The sequence below is a fragment of the Electrophorus electricus genome, chromosome 14, assembly GCF_041902795.1.
Source record: "Electrophorus electricus isolate QZ-2024a chromosome 14, ASM4190279v1, whole genome shotgun sequence".
NCBI lineage: Eukaryota > Metazoa > Chordata > Actinopteri > Gymnotiformes > Gymnotidae > Electrophorus > Electrophorus electricus.
In genome coordinates, this window is record NC_137510.1 from 9,975,001 (window position 1) to 9,995,000 (window position 20,000).

General features: G+C 42.8%; 1 protein-coding gene across 5 annotated transcripts in view; it reads left to right on the top strand.

The window, feature by feature from the left end:
* The window catches only part of fars2 (phenylalanyl-tRNA synthetase 2, mitochondrial), an 85,494-nt gene that overhangs the window by 35,128 nt on the left and 30,366 nt on the right, over positions 1-20,000 (top strand). For 4 of the 5 annotated variants that reach the window (XR_014116811.1, XM_035530836.2, XM_027013266.3 and 1 more), the window contains exons 5-6: positions 10,119-10,279; positions 16,502-16,653. Coding sequence is in view for 4 of the 5 variants with exons in the window: in XM_035530836.2 (XP_035386729.2) it covers positions 10,119-10,279; positions 16,502-16,653 (313 nt within the window). In the remaining variant the exon portion in view is untranslated. Of the gene's footprint in view, positions 1-10,118; positions 10,280-11,230; positions 11,269-16,501; positions 16,655-20,000 lie in introns of those variants that run through there. The other variant, XM_081695720.1, reaches the window with a different exon arrangement.

Consider the following 20,000-nt stretch of genomic DNA (forward strand, 5'->3'; position numbering starts at 1 on the left):
ACTGGCAGCTGGCACGATGCTCGCTCACGGCCGTCACCATCCTCTGCCTACTGATCCCACTGGGGAGAAAAGGAAAAAAGACCCAGAGACGCCAGTCAGAGAGGAATCAGCCGTCGCCTGGCCACTGAAGGGAAACTCTCAGCGAAAATTGAGAGCCGTTTGTCTGCAGGGCACTTGCGTAGTGGAGAGATGTAGACGCTGAGACCACTTCTTCACTGATAAATACCTCCTGATGTCAGTGAGGCCTGAGGAGGGATTTGTCACTGAATAGAGACGTGGCTAAAGCAGGTTCGGGGGCCTCGTAAAGCTGCAACTGTGCAGTCTGCGCTTTCCTGCGAATGCTTGGAAGCTTTGGTGGAGGTCCTTACCTAAATACTGTATAACTATGGATGGTCTACATTAAGAGCAGTTATATGTGGACATAGACTGAGCATGGCGATCTGAAGCTGGTGTGGAACTTTGCAGCAACACCACCTCAGGCTAATTGGTTACTCTGTTGGTCAATTAGATTTTGGTTTGTGTTTTTTTTGTGGCTACATTTAATTATGACATTCAGTAATACGTCAGCACTGTTCCTTTGTATCTTTGTATGTAATTAAGGAAACCCCTAAGGTTTGAATGTCATCCACTCCATAGTTAGGTAGATGTGCTTTGTTGCACTAGCACACTTAGTACACAACCATCTCCAGGATAGTTGTGCGCTCGTTTGAATAGGTGCGCATTGTGCCTAATTAGGTCTGTACTAGACATATAGAAGTGTCGGGGCTAATAATTCCCTATATGTTTCTGTGCTCATGTGTCTTTGGTATTTACATTAGGGTAAGAATCTCATCAATACTAGCAAACACAATGCTAACAAATACCACGATCACAGAGCTTTTTCAAAAATGTGGCCCTATTGCAAATCCAGCTTCTCCTGGACTCACACTGAGTGATTGCTCCTTTGTCTGAGCTCAGATAATGATAAGAAGGGCTTGGAAGGGCTTCAGAGACTGTGGGTTTGACCTGTCACTCAGCTAATCTAGTGCTTTAGAAACCCGGAGAGGCTCTCACTGCAGGGAAATGAGCCATTTAGCCATCTACCGCACACTTTCGGAGTGACAGGTTTCCCTTCAGCCTCTAAACAGCAGCAGTGTGAACGCCTCCATTCAGAACTCCTGACTGCACGCTGGAGTGTGGCGGTTTGAGCCGGCGTCCCCCTCATGAAATCTGACCAAACAGTCATTTAGAAGATCCTCCTCCAATTACCTGACCGTATGAATGTTCTAAGCTGTCCCCAGATATCCACACTTTCTAGACTGTCTGTGTCTAGCTGGGAAACATCGATTCATACTTTGCAAGCTAGGCACCATCATAAACACTAAAACTGAAGAAAAATATTGAAAAAAAGTTATAGATCTTGAAAGTTAAAGACAACAGAGCACCATGTATTTTTCGTTTTCTTCTTAGGAGTAAATGATAAATGCTTTACATAGAAATGTATTTTTACAAACACAAACACTTCTCTCCATCTGCATGTCTAGTTTACGCTACTAGCAGCTACCCAGTTACTTGTTGCTCTAAAGGGAGATGCACTATTGCATATACTAGAGAAAGGGTTTTCCAGAGTAAAAGAAGAATCCTGCTTTTTAAAAAAATATATTTTTACCACAAAGCACCATATTGGACCGGTACAAGTCCAGACTTTCGTTCCAGTAGTGTTTTAGCCGCAGATTCAGTGTGAGGGAGTGTTACAAAACCATTTAGGAAAAATCAATCTGTAGAACTTGTCCCCACCATTGCGCTGCAGTCCTTATATGTTTCCACTAGTATTTAGAAAGTTTCAGTCAATAGCATTTTTCTTTACTGTTTGTTATTGATCTTTTAATAGTATTTGAAGTGTTTTCTGCACATAGGCTTTGAGAGAAAGCAAGAAACATAATCGTGACATTTGCACATTTTACATTGAAATGAATAAGGTAAATGCTTCGAAGCTTCGTTTAACCACTAGCATTGATTTGGTTTAGTGTTCCCATACAATTTTCATTCATTTTGGGGATATTTCTTTTTGGAAGCAACATGTGTGATGTCCTAAAACACTGGGAAACCCTTTTCTTAAGGTCCTGTTAACTGAGCCCGGTTTATTAAATTGAATGTTACTTGACTTAATATTTTTTGGGTACTTAAGTACAACCTGTTTATCCTTCAAACATTCCTGCACATATAGGAAGTTGTTCTTCATTTCTTCTTCAACCAGAAGTGTTCTCAACATTGCTTTCCCTGCAGTAGTTCCCTATAGCCCATAATGCCATTCTCTACCATGCTAATGATTTCCTAGATATGCCAGCACTACTGCTTTTGGCTGTTGTCAGTCTGAAAGTCACACTGCTTATTCACACCATAGTTTAACAGAAGTGTTTAAAAGTGGGCATGAGCTGAAAATCAGGCAATCCATAAATAAAGGAGATTTGGTCACGCAGCTTTGAAAACCTGACAGTCATCGATACAGTTAGAAGTTAATGCTGCATATTTGAGTTGGGGCTCTCTCTGAAACCAGAGCACTAAAGGAATCTGTGTAATCCATCACAGTGCCTTTTTGTCTTGTTTTTGTACAACAGTCCAATCACTGTGAATATTTAACTTTAATTTAAATGCAAGAATGAAAATTAAAATCTAAGATAATTGTTTAAAATTCTTGCTTAATCACTTAATTTTAAGCTGTTTTAAGCTGCATGTTAACATCATCAGTCAGCTATATCAAGTTTATAGTTTTATTTGTCACATGCAAGAGATTAACCTAACATAGTCCTGTGGTGAAATGTTTGGCTGCAAGCTCTCAAACTGTGTGTTCACAAACCACAACTTACTACACAAACTCTTGTTCGGCACAGCAGTTACAGCAAACATTGTAAAAACCAAGACCACTGTATTTACTTATTATGGGCACTATAACTGAGGAGGCATGATATCAATATGGATCTGAAGTGTAACCATATGTAAGAAAATGGCATCGTAGAAAATATCATAAATACAAATAATATGATATAAAGTATGGTGTGCTATACTTTGAAAGGTGTAGGTGCAGGAATGAGTTATTGTTCATGGGATGTATATAGCTGTTCTCATATAGGGTGAAAGATCCTCCATAAGTTTAAAGTGTGGGTGCTTGAGAATGCCTGCAGAGGGATCTGTCGGGGTGGTGGAAGTCCAGTTAGTGTGTGTTGGCCTTGTTCCCCACACGGAACGCCTGTGGGAAGAACACTCTCTCGAGGCATTCCGAGTTCTCCCTGGAGCTGCGGCAACCGCACTGACAGCCGCAGCGAAAAGAGGCCGTTGTGTGGATGGCTGGCAGCTTTGATGATCTTTGTTGTTTTGTCAGCACAGTGCCTGGTGCAGATGTCCTGCAGGTCTGCGAGGGCTTCACCCACTTTCTGTAGCGCCTTTTGGTGGTGGTTATTTTAGCTCGTATTATTTGCAGTCTATGTATTTCCTTCATTTACATCATACAGAAGATTTATGCATAATGTGAACCCCTGTGCTTTCTGATACACAGGTGTCATTCAACATCATGGACGCGTGTTTGGCAACAGGGCCTGGTTGAGTTAAACACGAAACTACGCAGGCAAGCCTGGTTTTACCTGGCCGCTGTACAACAGCATTCATGCAAGTGCCAAGAGTATGACATCTGAAATGTCCAGAAATCCCAGAAGGAAGCATAGCATTTAGTGGTCTTTGGTGTCTTACAGCTGAGAAGAAGGTCCTCTATCTTGCAAGCCAACATGTTGTGTCGAGTGCCAAAATTTGAGTCCGCTTTGTACTTTGAAATTGTTCGTTTTAGTTTTTAACCACACGTTTCAGCAATGGGGAAGAACATTACTCTTGAGAAATTAAGTTGGTTATACTGCATGTCTTTGCCCAAAGTACATGATTGCAGTGGCTGAAAAGGCATCAATATGTTAAAATTTGAATGCTAATGAATTCTGTCTATTTAAATTGATTTTCAAGCTATGGTATCTACCTTTCTCCAGCTACACCACTGGTAGGCTGTCTCACCCTCAAAGTGCTTGTGTTGCTGTAGGCTTTAGTTCCAGCCAAGCAGGTGCACTCCCGCTACAAGTAAGCTGATTAAAGGAGTGAAGTGAGCAGTGCTCTCGCTTGTTTAGAACAAAACACTGCAGCCACACCAGCCCTGCGCCGGCGTGGCTCTGTAGCCACACCAATTACCACTGTTCCGTGCTGTTGGGATAAGGAAATACCGATTGGGAGAATGTTTCAGGACAGAAAAGTCTTAAAATGAAGTGGCACTGGGCAGCCATGATCCTTAAATCTTAATATGTCCCCTTAGGATTCCTACCAGGAGTCCTATAACCAAAATGCATTATTCTGGAATCTTTACAATGAAAGAGTGAGTCAGTGTTCTGCAGGCCACAGCCTTTGACCCAGGAAATAATGAGGTCTCGCTGCGGCTGCGTAGCTGCTCTCTGAGCTTGGAGCACACATGCTAGCTCCGGGTAGCATCAGCATTTTAAGACAGACTAAAGCCGAAGAACAGAATGAATATGTCATTGTGGGTGTAGGGCATCTGTGTCCCCTAGCAGCTGGTGCAAAGGGACCAGAGTGAAGTCAAACGGAGCCATCATCGCAGCCCCACCAAGCTGCACTAATTGAGATGTAATAGCTTCGTAAATTAGCTTAGCACACAAGCATTATTTTGTATCCATTGAGAGCTGTTTTTCTTCTCATATAGTTATACTAATGTGCATGTGATATATTAAACATACACTTACCATCTAATTTATTAGAATTATTTATTAATTATAAAGTTTCTAGTATAGGACTGCTTTTGGCTTGGGATATTTTTTGGTGGCAGACCGTCCTCGACTAAGCAGTAACACTGCTGGAATGTAAAATCTGCCTGATACACTGTCACACTGAGTGCTGTGTTGGTCTGTAGCCCAAATAATTTCTAGTAAGTAGTGGATCTGTGGTCAGGAACTGGCTTGTGATGAGATGGGTTTAAGTTGGGAGGCTATATTGTGTAAATTGTGCACTTGTAAAATGCACTAATAAAATTGAAGTATCTAATAAATGGGTTTAGGTTCAAGGCATGTGTTTATTGGATTTGGTGATGTGTAGGTCTTCTTAACAATTGATTTGATTTTTTTTTTTTTTTTTTTTTACAAGAGCTGTTACTTTAATTACACATCATTACCCACTTTGTTAAAAAAAATGAATAAGGTTTTTGAGATTTGCAGACTGCTTAAATTGTATTCAGTTGTTGAATTGCAGCAGTAGTTGTATCAGTAGTAGTAGTTATATTGTAGAACTGTTTAAATAAACACTAGTAGCAGCTGCTATATGTCATTCATTTGCACTAAGTATAACAAGTTTTTATGGGCTGTTTTGCTTTGTTTTGTTTTTACTGTGGGGACCGTTTTAAATTAATTTTTTAGAAATTACACTATTGGTGTGAAAAAGAATTATTTTCCCCAGATCGTTTAGCCCCAGTGGTGAATGTATATGTGATTTGAGACCCATAATATTCAGTTATTTAGCTTCAGAAACTGGACTCACGTTTCCTTTGGGCTTGATTTATTTTACATGCATTTGAGAAGCAAAGTCTGACCCTGTTTTCCCGGACATCTAGTGGTGATTCACTCTTGGCGCTGCAATCTAATCCAAAAGTAAATCCATACGTAAAACCAGACATTATACCTTTATACCTTTTACACATATTCATTTCAGAATCATTGCTAACTAAATAATTTTCCTGAAAGAATCTCTGATTTTACTAACTGAATGGTCTTAATGCAAATTTTTCATTACATGTAAAGATATATGTTTATTATCCGTAAGTCCATAAAAAATGATAAAATTCTGATTAGTTCGTTGAGTAAAGGAGGATTTCAGTCTTCCATCAGCTAATTCTCTGTGTGATGGATGTCATGTCTTCTGACGTGTGCCACTTCAGTTTAATCCAAGTGTTGTGAGTTCCAGAAAGCACTATTATTTTGGAGCATTGGAGTGGAATCAAACATACAACAGAAAAAGCAGCCTTTAATTTGGAAAGGATTAAATGCAAACGGCAGCCAGAGCTAAACTCTTGGAGGTTTAGCGGACGTGGAACCCGGCACATCTTAGGTTTGAGCCAGCATTTAGACAAGGTTAAGCCACACTGTCAACCTCTCATGAATTATTAGCTGTACTTGTTTCTAGGTTTTTTTGTTGTAGAATTCGGAGATGGGGGCACTAAATAAGACTCGGACAACAGAATGCTGCAATGCTGATAAATGAGCACTTGATAAATGAGAGGTTTTAGCACATGGTGGTGTTTGAATTCTGGAAGAGAATTTCAAAGGAGATTACTTGGGCCATGCCACTGAATGTTAATTGTATTGTTTGTTTTTGTTTAGGGGAATTTTGAGATTCTGCAACAAGGAAAGCATATCTGAGTGGAACTTTTGTTCAACTTTCATTGTATCCTTCATTAATACGTGTCAAACAAGTTTGACAGAGCAGAACAGAGTAGTTGTTGTTTCTGTTCTGTCAGTGATCTGATCTTATGTATTAATAGATAATTGCATCATGAGCGCTTATGGCCGTTCTAGTCAGAGAATGTCAGATCTTGTTTGCTGTCGGAAGGAAATCGGTACTCTGGTTTTCAAATTCCAAACGTGCGCATGTTAGGATTGGCATCTCTATATTGGCCTAGTATGAGTGAGTGGATGTGTGTGCGTGTACCCTGTGATGGACCGCCCCCCTGTTCAGGGTTTGTTCCCGTGCTGCCGGGATATGTCCCGCCCCCTTGACCATGAATCGGATTAAGAAGATTAGAAGATGGATGGATGAATGAATGTGACATCAGCACTTCAGATACTTTGTACATATCTGTGCATAGTAGGATTGTCAGCTGGACTGCAACGGCATTCTTTTGTTATGGCTGTTGTGTAGCATCTGGGTTTTATTATGCTAGCATTTACCAGTTTTTCATTACCAAGTATTCTTTGCGTAGTATGCCTTTAAAAAAGTAAGCCATAAATCTTTTTGTTTTTTGTGAGGGTCGTTTGGTCATGAATTTTTTTTTACATACTTGTTGCCTGTGGCTGGCTTTAATCTGTACTTGTACCACTACACTCAGTCTGTTTTTATAGCCAAATTCTCTTGGGCCATAACTGGGCTTAGTTCATTTATTTAACACATTGACTAAGTCAGCGCAGAGACACTCACCACAGCCGTAGACAAAGACACCCAGCGTTCGGATAAGAGGTCTCTAGGGAGAGAGACTTCACATCTGAAATGACAGTGGTGAGATATTGCAACAGTGAGAAAGTTTCTGTAACCTTGACTGCTCTATTACTGTGTGTGACAGTTAATGGTGAAAATAATAAAGCCCTACTTTGTAATCTTATAACTTATGTGCCCCCCTTTCTCAGAATGAACGTGAGCAATATTAGTTCCTGTCAGGCCCACTCCCCCCCCCCCCCCCCAACCCCAATTTCTTGTCTTGGCGGCTCTTAAAGCCTTTTACCTTGAACCAGAAGTGCAACTCCAATTCTTCTTCTCATATTGACGTACGAAATGCAACAAAAACATTGCACCCTATTACTAATCAAGCTGCATTATTTATGTTCCTAGATGACTTATTCATGACTGGTTATATACGGGAGTTGAGGAAAGCCTGAGCCAATATCTTCCCACAAAAAAAAAAAAAATAAATAAAAAATTGATTCGTATTAATCACACTATGCAAATGCAAACTCATGTTCCTGTTGGAATGAGCCGCTTCTCTCCGCCGTCGCCGTGGCCTGCAGGGTTTTGAGACCCGCTCGATCTTTTTCGTTATGCGGGCGGTTCGCGCCGATCCTCATGTCCACGTTCCGTGTGCACTCCAGGAAACAGCCGTACTTCAGTCTCCTGATAAGGCTGTAATGAAGTTTGGTGGTTTGTGATTAAATGGTTCAGATGAGTCACAGAGATAAAACAGCATTTTGGATGGTAGTACAGATCGCTGAATGGATCCGTGGCTGCGTCGTACGCTCGGTTACTCTGCTGCGTGATTTGTAGCTTTGTGAAGACTGCAGAGTCGTATACCTCGTTTAACTGTAGGGGCTCCGTAATTGCCGAGGTGTAAGGAGTGGATAAAAGCAACAGATTTCTGAAGGAGAAAAAGTAAGCAGTTGTAGATATAGCACTGGTAATTCATGCAGCTCGTTCTGTTAAAACTTTCCCACGGTATGCTGTTTAAATGTCATTTGGTGAGGGGAAAAAAAGGCCCCCCATATTTCTAGAATCACTGGGTGACATTTTTATTATCTAGCACACATTGATAAATGCCATTTAGGAAAGGTGAGCAGTAACTCAGTTCCAGATTTACCTGCTTGCTGCCTATTGGTGTTTCTCCTCATTTCTTGGAACAAACTCATATTTCATCCACAGGTTTTATATATCATGGTGGTGCTCTTTGAAACTAGTTTTTGCATGTCCTAAGTAGTACTGTGTTATAAGGACACCGGAAAAACACTGCATGCTGTGGGAGACACTATCCCGTCATTCCAGGCTGTGTGTGTGTTTGATCTGGGGTGGGGATTGGGGGCGGAGCTTTTAGCAGCTCCAAGGGAAACCAGATGGGAAAAGAGGTGCTGCAAGAGGGATGGAATGACGGAGATGAAGGAACAGGCAGGAAATGTAGAAGAAACGGAAAAAGGAGGAGTAGGTGTGGAGAGAAGATGAACGATAGGCACAGGATGGAGAGAGAGAGGGAGTCGGAGGGCAATGGAGGAGAGTTAGTGGTGGAATTGGATGAGTGATGGAGAGAGAGAGAGAGTTGAAGGGAGGGGGATGGCACAGAGGCATCAAGCCGGGAAAGCGAGAGCTGCCAAGGACTATTAGCGCTGCTGATGTCATCAGTGATGTCAGGTGAACTGCATCAGATGCCAGCCCCCCTTCCACGGCTGTTCTGATTGGCCGGAGGGAGAGGCAGGCATCACAGACCTGGAAAGGGAACAGAAGTGGAGCGTATCGACACGTAGCTGTTGGCAGCGTTCATCTGAGGTCATCACTGATGTCTGCCATACTCATCGTGCATTGGGTCGCGCCTTTGGCTTTGTGAGCAAGTGTGTTGAGAGCATGTGTGCGCATGTGTTAGTCCCCACCACTGAGCCTCGAACCCACTACACTATTAACCACGTCACAAAGCTTTACGTTGCTCTTTCATCTCTCTTGATGTGCCTGTTACCTACAGTGGCAGGCATGTGATGGCAATCAGCCTGTCCATCAGTCCTCTGTCCAGCCTGCTTGTGGACATGACCAACCTGGTTTTACCACTTGAAAATTCCAGCCGTGCTACACCGCACTCGAGACAGAACAACAGCTCGAAACAGAATGCCCGTTCAAGCTTTTAAACAATTACACACATGAAAAGTTTTCCCTCTGTAGCCCAACGAGGGAAGTCAATGCCACACTCGTGTGGAGTAATTAATGTAAAGTGCAGGAAGCAGGATGGGCCGGTTGATTGATCTATGCATATGAAGTTTAGATTTATTCAGATGTGTCATCTTGCCGACTGAGTGCTTTGACCCCAGAGTTCCTGCTTCATTACCATATAAAGCCGATTTTCCACGATTCTGAAAGACTGCTGCTCTGGCATAAAGAGAGAGAGCTGGAGAAATGGGGGTGGATGTGGACGAGTGGTCACCCTTCATCCCACCATTTGTCACCCCAGGTTGGGGAGCAAATCACATTCATAACGATCGCAGAGGTGTGTCTGATGACCCGGCTCTGTCATATGCACCTGGAAAGTCAAGGCTTTGCTGAATTTCTTGTTTCCTGTCTGTCTGGGCGAGCTGCCACTCAAGCCGGCCTTCAGCTTGTCGAGTTCTTAATCACATAAAGCCGAACTGCAACAGCTTTCTGAAGCAGCATTAATTCAATCACGCTGCCATGTACTTTTTACATAAAAGCTGATTGTGCTGTTTATGCCTTCCTATTGTAGTTTAGCTTTTGGTCTTGCTTTAAGTCTCTATAAAAAAACCACGCAGCAGTCCTTCATAATGTTAGCTAACTTCAGCGCGGTGCATTCTGAATGGAGGACAGTTGAATAGTGATCACCCACCAGCTATCTCTGTCCTTTCCTCTGGCAGCGGGGGCAGAGAATAAAGTTGGCTGGGCCTTTGGCCTGGGCCTGGAACGCCTGGCCATGGTTCTGTTTGGCATCCCGGATATCCGCCTGTTCTGGAGCCAGGACGAGAGCTTCCTCCAGCAGTTCCACCTGCCGACCATCCACCATCCAGTCACCTTTCAGGTACAGTCCGCACACACCGTAAAACACTGTTACGGTGCCCGCGGTATGAGCTGAATACGGTTATTCAAGCATCGAGTGAGTATCTGTTGAATCATTGAGTTTTTAGAGTTCAATGGTTGAATGTATACACTGCCAGTCTATTTATTTCTTCAGGTAAATTCCGTAAATATTTACTGACTGAATGTTTTTTAAAAGATGACTATGTTCTGTGCCATCTGTGCTTTGCATGTTAAAACTGTCTAGTGGTTTTCTACTTCTTTTTTTTTAAATGCACACACTGACACACACACACACACACACACACACACCCCTACACACCTGATAGAGTCCACAACACAGTATTGTAAAGCACCTTAAAGTAACCTTAAAATAATATATACACGTACATATACACTTTGGTCAGACATTTTAAATCCTTATCAGAATTTCCTTTTGCTGTACACCATAGAAAAATAATGTTTATTATTTATAGCATGTAGCCCTTACGCGTTATATGCTATGCAGCAGTACTGCAGAGATATTCATTCTGATTCATGCACTGACTTCTCTATTGCACTTTGTGTCTGGCATTCACATTCACGCATATCTTCTATCAGAGCCCCCGTTGTTCCCATGTAAGGGCCTGATGATGGCTGTTCTCATGGCACGCTCATTCATAGTCTGACTCACACACATGCTACAGAGCTTCCCTCATTTTTGGTGGTTTTCCTTCCACCATTATTTGTGAGGTCAAATGAACACACACACACACACACACACACACACACACGCATGAATACACATTAGCCTGCAGCAGAGAGAATTGCACGTGAACACTGGTAGAGCAATGTGGCATTCATTCTCAATTCATACGGTGATGTGTCTAACCATCATAATACTAAAACTTGAGTGATTTGCTATGAGTTATTAATTATATTTGACTTTGATAAGATCGTTAATTTTTTTTTACAGTTAAAATCCCTCCAGAGTTATTGGCAATCTTGCTAAAGGTGAGCAAAAATAACCATGAAGAAAATGTCTGTTAGTTTTATCTGCTTGATGTCAGCCTTGGAATCGCGGTACTCTGTCATTTCACTGGCACGGTCCTTCTCACTCCCAGACGGGGCGTAGCAAGCACTTTCTCTAACTCATCTCGCAAAGGGCCTCTACATAAAAACAAACTTATATTTGCTATATACCATAAAATGCATCATGCAAAAATATTTTGTATTGGTAAATATTTAGTACTTTGTTTAGTGCAATTGTGCTACTTCTGATATAGCAAATGCTTGTAAGATTCCCAAATGACCCTTCTATACATGTCTTTTCTTACAAGACCAAGCATGACAATTGTGAATTAGCATATTAAACACCTAACACAGAGTGTTTTAAGGCTAAACATTCTGCCTTATTTGTCCCTAAATAGCATTCCTAAAAATACAAAAAAACATAGATGAGTGAATGGAGACAGAGATGAGTGAATGGAGACAGATCACCACAACATTAATAGTGAAATTAAGTCCAAGGAATAGAAATCAAACCTTACACGATTTATTCATGCTGTCACTAAAGGTCCATATCATCACAGATATTAAATCAGTTATTAAAACAGAAATCTCACCAAAGCAAGTCAGTCTGTGACTCAAAGACATGATGGTCATGACGGGTAATGTTACGCTGCTAGATGTTGCAATGTAGGATGTTTCTCTAACTAGCGACTGTCAGTCTCAACATCACAAACTGCTATATTATGTGAATGACTTTTAACTGAAGGTTCATTTATCACAGTATATAAAGACAATGGGCAACATCACTTCAGGCCAACCAGACTAATGGCTAATTAAAATGAGAATAATAGTAAAGAAATAAATTAAAGACTAGTATTAAACATGATAATCATGATATCATACGTCGCGTTTCTAAATCAAATTCTAACTACAAAAAAATTGTTGAAAACGGATCTCTGTAATCTAAGGAGTGATGGTTTTTCGGGTCAAGCTTGGGTCACCTTTAGCTGTTGCTGTGAACCTTTGTTTCCCAAGCCTGTTACCTCCTTGTTAAGAACGTGCTTGGTAACGCATGGCCACCAGCTCCAGCTTGTATCTGTACAGAGTGAGGGAGTGTGTTCCGGCACCTCTCCCCCTCTGAAACGGCGGAAGGTCAAAGGTCAGTCATGGGCTGTGTCCTTTTCCCTGTGCTGCCTTGGTTTCCTTTGAAAGGCTGCTGAGCTGGAGCAGCAGTCTGTCAGCCGTGGCCTCACTGTTTACTCTAGCAGAAGCCTAGAGGTCACAATGTACGTTGCGCTTGAAGAATGACCTGAGAGTTTGTCATAAATACAAAGTCACTGGTCTGAGTATTGTGTTGGAAAGCAGACTGTTTTGTGTGGACTGGTAGTCCAGTAGTCCCAAAGAGGGTGCGTGCGTGCGTGAGAGCGTGCGTGAGAGCGTGCGTGAGAGCGTGCGTGCGTGAGAGCGTGCGTGAGAGCGTGCGTGCGTGTGTGAGAGCGTGCGTGCGTGAGAGCGTGCGTGCGTGAGAGCGTGAGAGCGTGCGTGCGTGAGAGCGTGCGTGCGTGTGTGAGAGCGTGCGTGCGTGAGAGCGTGCGTGCGTGAGAGCGTGCGTGCGTGCGTGCGTGATAGCGTGCGTGAGAGCGTGTGTGAGAGTGTGCGTGCGTGTGTGAGAGTGTGCGTGCGTGTGTGAGAGCGAGCGTGCGTGTGAGAGCGAGCGTGCGTGAGAGCGTGCGTGCGTGAGAGCGTGCGTGCGTGAGAGCGTGTGTGAGAGCGTGTGTGAGAGCGTGCGTGCGTGCGTGAGAGCGTGCGTGAGAGCGTGTGTGAGAGTGTGCGTGCGTGTGTGAGAGCGAGCGTGCGTGAGAGCGAGCGTGCGTGCGTGCGTGCGTGAGAGCGTGCGTGAGAGAGTGAGTGATCACCTTAGCTCTTTGGCTGCGGGTCAGTCCTCAGCCCGTCTCTCTCTCTCTCTCTACCTCCCATCCATTGTTCACAGCCACGCTGAGGGAGAGGGAGAGGTGAGGTGTACCTGTTCGCTTGTCTGAGCATCCTGTAGGGGTTATTTATCGTTCCTGCCTCCTGCGCTCCCCTAGAGAAAAGCAGAGAGAGGGGGAACGTAGCCTCCAGTCACCAGCTGAACAGATATGCGATGCGCTATGTATGCATGTTCTCACTTTCCCTGGCTCTCTTTCTGCCTTCTCTCTCTGTCTCTCTCTCTCTCTGTCTCTCCTCTCTTGCCTCTCTGTCCTTATTAGTAACGAAGGATGACAGGGTGCAGGGGAGTGAGGTCAGTGGATTTTCTTCACCCTCCATGTTTGCTATGGCCTTACACACAGACAGACGCACACGAAATTAGCACATCGGTCCCACTTAGCAAGTTCTCTCTACCTGGCCCTATAAGGCTGCTGTGCTACACTACTTCATGTCCAGGCAAGCAACACTTAATAATTATGACAGCATTATCATGAATCCTGTAATACTTAGTATTATGTGTCATAAGATTCATAGCAGTGCTTCCTAATGGTCCTTATCATTCACACTTACGTTACGTGGGTTTGTTGTCAGAAGAGAATGTGAAGTATTTCATACCGGTTCACGTTGAAGCACACTGTACCTGAGCCTGCTTTACTATTATACTATACGACATTATGAAAATAAACACACCATTTTAATATTCTTGTCAAGTCCTATGTAAATAATTGGTTCATTGTTGAACTCTTTTCATTCTGTACGCGTTGACAAGAGTTGACAGTTCGCACAGTGCCTGGGATGTAAACAAGATGAATGTGTAAGACGGAAGATTACCCCTTAATGTCTTAACTTCAGCAAAATTGCCTTTCCTATTCTGTTTGGTATTTAATTAAAAAGTCCAGCAAGCCCAAAAGCGTGTGGGGATTGGAGGAGTTGTAAGCGTTAGGAGCGCAGCAGGGATCGCAGGCCCTTTGTGAACGCGGTGCCTCCGAAGGGGGCAGTGGCCTTACGGTGTAAGTGTAAACTTAAGGCCAGGCTGCAGCTGCCTGCCGTCTTCATGTCGACTTGAAGCCTGCTGTCCGTGTTCAGGGTCAGCCTGTGGAAAAGCCCCGGCCTAAGCTGCTAGCTGAGCCTGAGGTCTGACCAGGGCTTCAAAGATCTATCCCCTCCTGCGAGGAGGTATTTTAAAAAAATATTTTACTATTTAAGATCAACATTTAACTTCAACCTAGATCAAGTCTTATTTATTGACAATTTTTATGACCCACTAAGGGAGAACTGCATTCTGCATTGGGCATAGTTTTCTTCATATCGATTTAATATTCTTCACTGGGTTTAACTATTAATTAATGTATAAATTCATTTATCAGCACAACAGTCTAAAATTTCTTCAACAAACTTAAAATATTTGTGTTGTATAGGTTTATGCAATCAACTATACGGATCAACTATGCTTATTAGAAAGTGAATGTACAGTGGCCACAATTGCAGACATGATCACCCTTTCATCTCTGTGCTGTGCTTAGTTCAGTTAATAATATAACAATAATAATAATAATAATAATAAACATTAATAATATTAATATCTCTTCTTGCGTTTTAATGTTGAGTAAACACGAACACATTTCTCTTGGCATGTCATATTTTAAGAAATGTTAAAAACACATTAGATAGATGAAAATCACATTCTAGACTAACATGGCACTTTCATTCATAGGAATCCAGTTGACAAAGTGTGTACATAAAAGACCTAAATGATAAAGCAAATGATCGCATTCGGATTTTAACAGTGCATAAATAAAAGCCATTTCTCCCACTTCTGATATACCTCTTAGTTAGGTTTCATCACATCATACATCTCATCTCATAGATCTCCTGTTCTTGTACACTGCTCTATGGCAGAGAAACAGACACCAGCTAGACACACCAGCGTCTTACTGAGATTTGTTTTTCCTGCTGCAAAACAAAATAAACCAATAAATACATTTTAGAAAGTACTTTGTTTCCTGTCATTTCCTTATGTAGCCTAAATATCTAAATGGAAGTGCACGTTGTCACTATACATTTAGCATATCTGTAAATAATGATCCAAGTTCCTTTCAATATGTTTGTATGTCAGGGCACTGCCAGGATCTATGTGAATGGCTTACGTGCGCAATCCCACATCCCCTGCAGTGGATCATGGGTAACCTGGCAGTGCTGACTTTGTTTTGGGAGTCATGAGCAGCAAATTATGCTCTTTTAGTAGAATTCATGCCCTCACTTGGAGCCGCACATAAGCAAAGCTATTCTTCTGGAGTGACTATAATGTTTGTCTTTTTTCCTTCGTTTATTTTTAATGTGTTCTGTTGAGTTCTCCTTGTGCTTCAAACACCTTTATGTGTTTTAATAACTGCCTTGTTATACGTTAGCGTAATAGTTCGTCAAAGTTCAGCTTTAAACAAAAGGCATTAGTAGTAACAGGTCCAATCTTCCCTGTTTTTCCCTTTTTTAAAATAATTCTGATGTTTTGTAAGATTGTGCCCCATCATCGTGCGTCTCTAGTTCAAATCACGATTATGACACTGCCGTTCATGGCCGGGAGTCCAAGAAAGCAGAGCTGGCGCCCTGGAAAAAGACCCCGTTTCCCTCTGCCTGTGTTGTTTAGGCTAATGCTAACCAGTCACAGGCCTCTGTTAGGTCACATGCGTAGAGCGTATGTCAGTTCGAAAAGATGTGGCTGGTTTCACATGAAAACATGCCCAGGAGAGAGAAACACACTCCTGGGATGTCGGCTGCTGTGAAACGCAGACAAACCTACTGTAAAGTGGGAATTAGCAATGACTAAATTGAGGGGAAAAGAAGGAAAGCAAACTTGTAATTGGTTGGATTCCACCGTTTGGATCATGCATCGAATAGTATGAAGCAAAGAGAATTCTGGATTTTTCAACCGAATGAGCATCAGGCTTATTGCTTAGTGAATTGGTTCTGTACGTATAGCTTGTTTATAGTTTCATGACACAACAACAGAGTTCTGTATATAAGTCCTTAATCAGGTGCGTGTTACTCAGATAAAAGTAAGATGGAATGACCTTTTAAACCAATTTATTATCGTCCAAATTCCAATCAGCATTGCTAATATAAAATGCCTGGGGGGTAGATACTAATCTGCAGGCTTTTACCTGACTGCATTTATTTTGGTGACATTTGAGACCAAATATGCATACGGCTGAGCGCGGCCCAGGCCTTCAGCACCTCGATGAAAAGAGTCCTCTGTGTTTCTCTATCCTAGGCCTTCAGCAAGTACCCAGCCCTGTTCAACGATATCTCATTCTGGCTGCCGGCAGAAGGCTACACCGAGCACGACTTCTATGAGGTGGTGCGGAGCATTGGTGGAGATCTGGTGGAGAGGGTCTCACTGTTGGACCAGTTCACGCACCCAAAGTAGGAATCACACTTTACCTCCACCTACATTTTACTTCAGCAAGGACTAAGGCTGCTCATTGGAAGAAAATTAAAATCTTAGATGGGGAAAAAAAATGGAACACCATACGTTTAAAATCCAGACAAATGGAAACGTGTCCAAAAAAAACCCCCCAAACCTTGGCATATATGAAAATAAATAGCGAAAACAGTCGACGCTCAGTAAGAATTGCCAAGACAAACTCAAACGTACATTCCAGTGAGAACGCCCTCTCCCCACGGTTCCCAGTTCCATTTCGGAACAATATACACTATGGACATCAACTCAGAAGCCTGTAGGTGGAGTAGGAGAATATCAGTGTCACTGGTTTGACATTTATAAGCTGCTTTGTGGGTGAATGGAGATGATGTCCAGTCAGTAGCCTGGATTGTAATACAGCATGTGTTAATTTGAATATTTTGACCAGATATTTAACGATCAGCAATTACCTCTCATTTTTGTCTAATTGCTTAAATGCATTAAAGTGTGGTATTGCAGCTGTATTCGTGGAGCTAATGGATTTGGCATTAGTGCATGTTCATGGAGTCTATCTCCACTGTAATGACAGCAGGATCTGAGGTCAACGGCTCTCACTGGCTTCATTCTGGACTGTCTCCAACAGTTCTGATATTTTCCATATTTCTTTATTGGTCCTTTAAACATATTGGCTCTCTCTCTCTCTCTCTCAAAGACACATTTTCTTTATTATAGTTAAGGTTTTATGTGCATGTGTGCGTGCGTGCGTGCGCGTGCGTGCGTGCGTGCGTGTGTGTGTGTGTGTGTGTGTGTGTATACTCTCCCTCTCACTGCCTATGTGTGCCCTGTTAATATATATAATATGTCCTTTTTAAAGGGTGGGATTTCACGCTTTGTTACAGGCAAAGTGTGCATGGGCTGTGTGGGTTTGTCTCTGTATGTTTGAGAGGTAGTGCAAAAACCTGCTGTAACAAAAAACACAAACCAAAAAAAACCCCAAAGGCATTTGTCTCCTTCCCTCTCTTAATCTTTTTAAAATAGCAGCCTTTTCTCATTCTCTCGTAATGACATACGTAAATTTGATGCCAAATGGAGGTGATATTTGGGACAGAAAGCAGCAGTGCAGTTGTGTGTGTGTGTGTGTGTGTGTGTGTGTGTGTGTGTGTGTACGTACAAGTGTGTATGTTCTAATATGTCACTTGACATATGCTGTACAATACCTGTCTGTACCTGCATGTAAGTGTGCGTGCTTGTACGTGTGTGTGTGTGTGTGTGTGTGTGTGTGTGTGTGTGCTAATACATCACTTTTTATTACTCTTCTTAATGCTGTGTGTGTGTGTGTGTGTGTGTGTGTGAGTGTGAGAGAGAGGGAGTGTGAAGGACTAATGTGAGCTCTCTGCAGCTAAATGTGTCTTTATAATGGTTTTGCTGCAGTCGCGTTTTGCTGCATTATCTCCCGGATGCCCAGAGAGGGCGGACATCTCTGCTCTTTCGTCGCAGTCCTCTCCATTTGTCCTCAAACCCCACGACAAAACACTGGGATAATTACAGCCGTGCCAGCCGCAGCAGGCCTGACCCTGGCTGCTGGCTTCCGCACTCACCTTTGGAAAAACATAGTGGAACAGCTTTGTTAGGAACATTTTTGGAAAAATGTACGGGGATTTTCTCTACTGCAGTAAAGCGGACTCTAGGCTCTGGCACAAACAAATAATATGAATATGATTGTGGTTTAACTGATAATGCTCTCCTCACCTGCTGATGACGGATGATTCTAGAAACTGAGATCTTGGAGAGCTGCCTCAGTTATGGATATTCTCACAGCTTGTGCACAAAACACTCTGACAAATCCCCAAAAAGTTGAAGTGGTGTGTCTGTGTGTGTTAATACATTCATTAGCTCCACTTACCAGCAACATATATTGTCCTTGTTCTATGCTGAAGATCACCTCATGACAGACAGAATTCACCTTAAGAGTGCTGTTTGGAAATGTGAATTGCTTACAGTCAGGCCATTCTCAAAAGTCAAAGTTCTGTAGTGAATTCCCATCCCCCTGCTCACAAACAAGTTTAACAATGAACCAGTCACAGTCTGGATCAAAATGGGGACAGTAACCAATAGTTTAGAGGGAGAAAGTCTAATGTTCGAGCGGGATGTGTTTCCCCCCCCCCGTTTGTGTCTGATTCTGATGTTCTGATTCTGCTGTTCTGCCGTGTTGAGTTTGCCCATTCATGTGCTCTCATTCAGGACAGGGCTGCAGCCTGTTTGGTGAGCTCACTGTTCCACAGGCACTTCCCATGAAGTGAGATGCATGGGATCATATTTGGGTTGTTGGGTTGACAGAAAGTACCCTCAAATACAGGCCTGTTGTCTGTCTCTGTTAAGCCTGTGTGTGTGCGTGTGTGTGTGTGTGCGTGCGTGCGTGCGTGCGTGTGTGTGTGTGTGTGTGTGCGTCTGTGTGGGAGAGCGAGAGAGACAGACAGACAGACAGAGAATGCATGCATGCATACCAGTGTGTGTTTTTTCAAAAATATAAAATCTACCCTGTATTGGTGAAGTTGTGTGTCTTCAGTGTTCTGTCTAAATGTCACACTGCCAACTTTGCACTGGCATGAGATTTCACTCTTGACTTGTCTTCATGTGATGGTTGTCCATAAGGCTTAGAAATGTCAGCGTATTACTATAAACTCTCCAGCTATAAACATTTCCAGTGATATTCAGTTCATGACATTCAGACCCTCACTACAGAACCTTACATCCTGCCATCCAGAAATATGGGAAGAACCCATATCAAAATGTCACGGTATTCTCTCTATCTTTCTCACTCTCTGTCTCTCGCGCTTACTTTTTTCTCTTTGATACTCCTGCTATCTCTCTATCTCTCTATCCCTCTATCCCTCTCTCACTTTTGCTCTGCATGTTCTTCACAGCTCCCATTCTCAGTGTCTCTTGGTCTTTCTCTGTATCCGTCTCTGTGTGCATCTATCCATTTATCTCCTGCTCCTTCCTTCTCTCAATTTCTCTTCCCTCGTTCTCTCCTGAGCACAGACGCCAGATCCCACCCAGCGGGCTCTGTAACCCCGCCCACATCCACGTTCGTCTGTAAAGCCTTCGGACATCGTTGGGCGGAATTGGCTTGGGGAAGTCAACAGGACAGTGGCTCAAGCTGATGGGCGTGGGCAAGAATTAGTTTGGAACCTAAAACACCTCGACAAAGGATGCCCGTCCCGCGTTTCAGCTGTCGGCTGACATACTAAAGTATGTTTATTGCTTATTCACAGCTGCAAAGGTGTCTGTGGGACTTGTCTGCAGACTCGGGCTCATCTGGATTGAAGTGGGGTTAGGTGGAGGACAG